Source organism: Formica exsecta, unplaced genomic scaffold (assembly GCF_003651465.1).
Source record: "Formica exsecta isolate Colony F162 unplaced genomic scaffold, ASM365146v1 scaffold567, whole genome shotgun sequence".
Taxonomy (NCBI): Eukaryota; Metazoa; Arthropoda; class Insecta; order Hymenoptera; family Formicidae; genus Formica; species Formica exsecta.
The window spans coordinates 16,085-19,516 of NW_021852922.1; the positions used below are offsets into that span (position 1 = coordinate 16,085).

At 32.6% G+C, this 3,432-nt stretch overlaps 1 protein-coding gene across 1 annotated transcript; it reads left to right on the forward strand.

The window, feature by feature from the left end:
* Nucleotides 1–231: 231 nt before the first annotated feature.
* On the forward strand, nt 232–1,410 carry LOC115242107 (BET1 homolog). The gene is made up of 3 exons (XM_029818180.1): nt 232–641; nt 751–917; nt 1,002–1,410. Exons 1-3 carry the CDS (start codon nt 602–604, stop codon nt 1,155–1,157), a joined length of 363 nt encoding a protein of 120 aa, XP_029674040.1. The 5' UTR covers nt 232–601; the 3' UTR covers nt 1,158–1,410.
* Nucleotides 1,411–3,432: the final 2,022 nt, after the last annotated feature.

A 3,432-nucleotide genomic window follows, 5' to 3' on the forward strand; every position in this document is an offset into this window, starting at 1 on the left:
TTAAAGCCCGTATCAGACTACGCATTGAAGATTGAGATTGAAGATTGAAGATTGAAATTTGAAAAATCAGGACAAAGAAATTTTAGTTCCTTTTGTTCTGATTAGTCAAATTCCAAATCTTCAATCTTCAATCTCAATCTTCAATGCGTAGTCTGATACGGGCTTTAAGGATCTCTAGATATGTAATATGGCCGATGTGTAACAAAAAGTGTTTTTGTTTGTGTGTGCTGTGTGCGCATGTGTTGTGTACATACTTTTCGGGGCCATGTATTTCGTAGGAGTTAGCGGTCTAAATATATAGAAGTCTGTGCTCTAAGTTCCAAAGTGGCACTCTACACACCAACTAGCGTATAGGCATATTCGATTGGGAAGCCTAATCAGTCACACAGATAAGAAGAAGAAGAAGAAGAAAGTGGCACTCTCAGCATTATTTATTATTTATATATACATATAATGGCTGATAATACTGTAATTGCCGTCAATTTCTGTCAAATACAGGCCATTAGCCACCTAAATGACATTTAAGTCCTATTAAAAGAGAACGAAAAAAGAAAGATAATAAAATATTGTATATTTGTATATAATTAGGATTATTACATTGATGATCAAGACTGGTAACAATATGCGACGTTCTCATTCTGGTAAGTTTTGATCATATATCTTTTAATGCAAATGTATAGATAAATATGCAAATGTATAAATAAATATATAGATAAAATCTTATTTTACATGTAATTGTTATTTTTCCAGGAGGTAATGGCTACAATCCATTATCAAGTACATCTACCCACAATGCCATGGAAGATGAAAATGAAAGAATGACGGAAGAGCTAGAGGACAAAATTCACGCTTTAAAATCTTTGTCTATTGATATTGGTACTGAAGTAAAATATCAAGACAAAATATTGAGAAGCATGGTTAGTTGATTGTCTTTTTCAAGACACATATTCACGATCTTTTTAAAATTTAGTTTTTAATTTAAAAAATAAAATTTATTTCAGGATGATGATTTTGAAAGGACGAGTGGTTCCTTATCAGGTTCTGTAGCACGTATTTTGCGTCTAGCAAAAGCAGGCTATAATTACTATATCTTGTACTTGTTTCTTTTTTCTATAGCAGTATTTTTCATATTGTGGATAGTATTGAGATTTAAATGATTGTATATAAAATCTATAGCTAAGAGAGAGAGAGAGGTAAAATGTATATAAAATATAATTAAATCAAAATTGGAAATTTCAAATAAGTGATATAGCTGGTTTAAGTGTTTCTGAATTATTTTATAAAAAAGTTCATTCATTTTATTAAGATTGCATTGTTTCATATCTGTACATGAAAATATATCTTAGTTAAACTATACCTACATAGAAGAGATATGTCCTACATTGGGAATAAATACTATTTTTTCAAAAATTTATTATAATTTCTATTTTATTTCTTTTCTTTAAATTCAGCGCAATTCTTAGCTAGTAAGTCTCATCAATGATATAAAGTTATCTTTGATTTGGCATTGTGAGCTGAAAATATTGATCTTTTATGGTCAAGAATATGTATCAAGATAATTGTTTACTTTTTAAAAATCTTTGGATCTTTATATATGCATATACAAGATGTCCCAGGGTTTACCCGACAAACTGCGGGAGGATATTCTACAAGTAGAAATAAGAAAAAAATATATGAAATTTGGCTAGAAATGCTTTATTACAAAGTTATAACCAAATATTGAAATGGAACATGAAATAGGTAACAACGGATTTTCCATTGTGCAGAATCAGTGTATTCCTCATTTGAAAACAGATTTGGCATTTTGATAGTAATTGCTAATTCACACGATTGAAATCTAACAACTATTGATGTAAAAGTAGCAATATTGAATCTTTTAAAAATAGTAAACACGATATGAATACACAAATAAGATAAACACGTTCGACCTTTCATATTCTGCATTAAACACGTTCGACGTTTCATACTCTGCACAATGGAAAATCCGTGGTTACCTATTTCATGTTCCGTTTCAATATTTGCTTATAACTTTGTAATTAAAGCATTTCTCTAACCAAACTTCATATAATATTTTTTCTTATTTTCACTTGTAGAATATCCTCCCACAATTCATCGGGTAAACCTGGGTCATCCTGTACATTTTTATTATTATTATACATGTTATAATATGAATTATTATATTGTAACGGTACACCATTCCTGATACCGCGAATGAGCTCGTCGATGCTAGGATTCGGGAGAAGAGAAATCCGGTTGCTATGCCCTGGTCTGGTTTAACACTTGGTTTATTCCTCAGTAAACATACAGACTGTCATATACAAGGTGCTGTGGTCGCGGATACGCTTAAAGGTCACGGTATATACAAAATGCGACTCTTATAGCTATAGTATTTATAAGGAGTGGCGCACGGGCACGCAGTACCAAAATTCAGTAGGGCCCAGATGGCTGCAGGATCCGGACTTGGAGATGTGCGGTTGGGGGTTGTAGATTATATAGAATCAGGCGATGGCCTGACGTTCCTGGCCCGTTTTGCATTTTCCTTCGGCGGATGGCAGTCACGAGATAGCACATTGTCTTTTCCGCAGCGCGAGCAAAACTTTTTGGGTGGACACTTACAGTCTTGGCGGGTATGTCCTCTCTGCTTGCAACGCCAACAGCACTCGTCTCGGCTGTACGCGGTGACGGGCTTATCGTTAGTGTCTAGCGGTGATTCGGGACAGCATTCCTTTCGGTGACGGTTGATTGCTTCGAACTGAGCTGCCTGCGTGATGGAACATGAAATAGGTAACAACGGATTTTCCATTGTGCAGAATCAGTGTATATCAGTGTATTCCTCATTTAAAAACACTCTTGGCATTTTGATGATAGTTACTAGTTCACACAATGATTGAAATCTGATAGCTATTGATGTAAAAATAATCATACTGAATTTTTTAAAAATAGTAAACATGATATGAATTCCCAGATAAGATAAACATGTTCGAAATTTCATATTTTGCACTAAACACGATATATTTTGCATAAAAATCCGTGGTTACCTATTTTATGTTCCGTTTCAATATTTGCTTATAATTTTGTAATAAAGCATTCCTATAGCCAAACTTCATATATTTTTTTCTTTATTTCCATTTATAGAATATGCTCCTGCAGTTTAACGGATAAACCATGGGATACTATGTATTACATACAAATTACACCTACATTTTTAAAATGTGTTTAATATTTATAAGTTTAAATAATGTGCAATATTAATTAACAGAAAAAACAAATATATAATTGATATAGATGTCGATATAAAACTTAGCAACTTGTTGTTTTCTCATTTATTGTGTTTTAAGAAAAATAGCTCATTGTAATGTGATAATTTGTGTGTGTGTGTGTGTGTGTGTGTGTGTGTGTGTGTGATATCTTCTTGTATGAAAATATAGAATT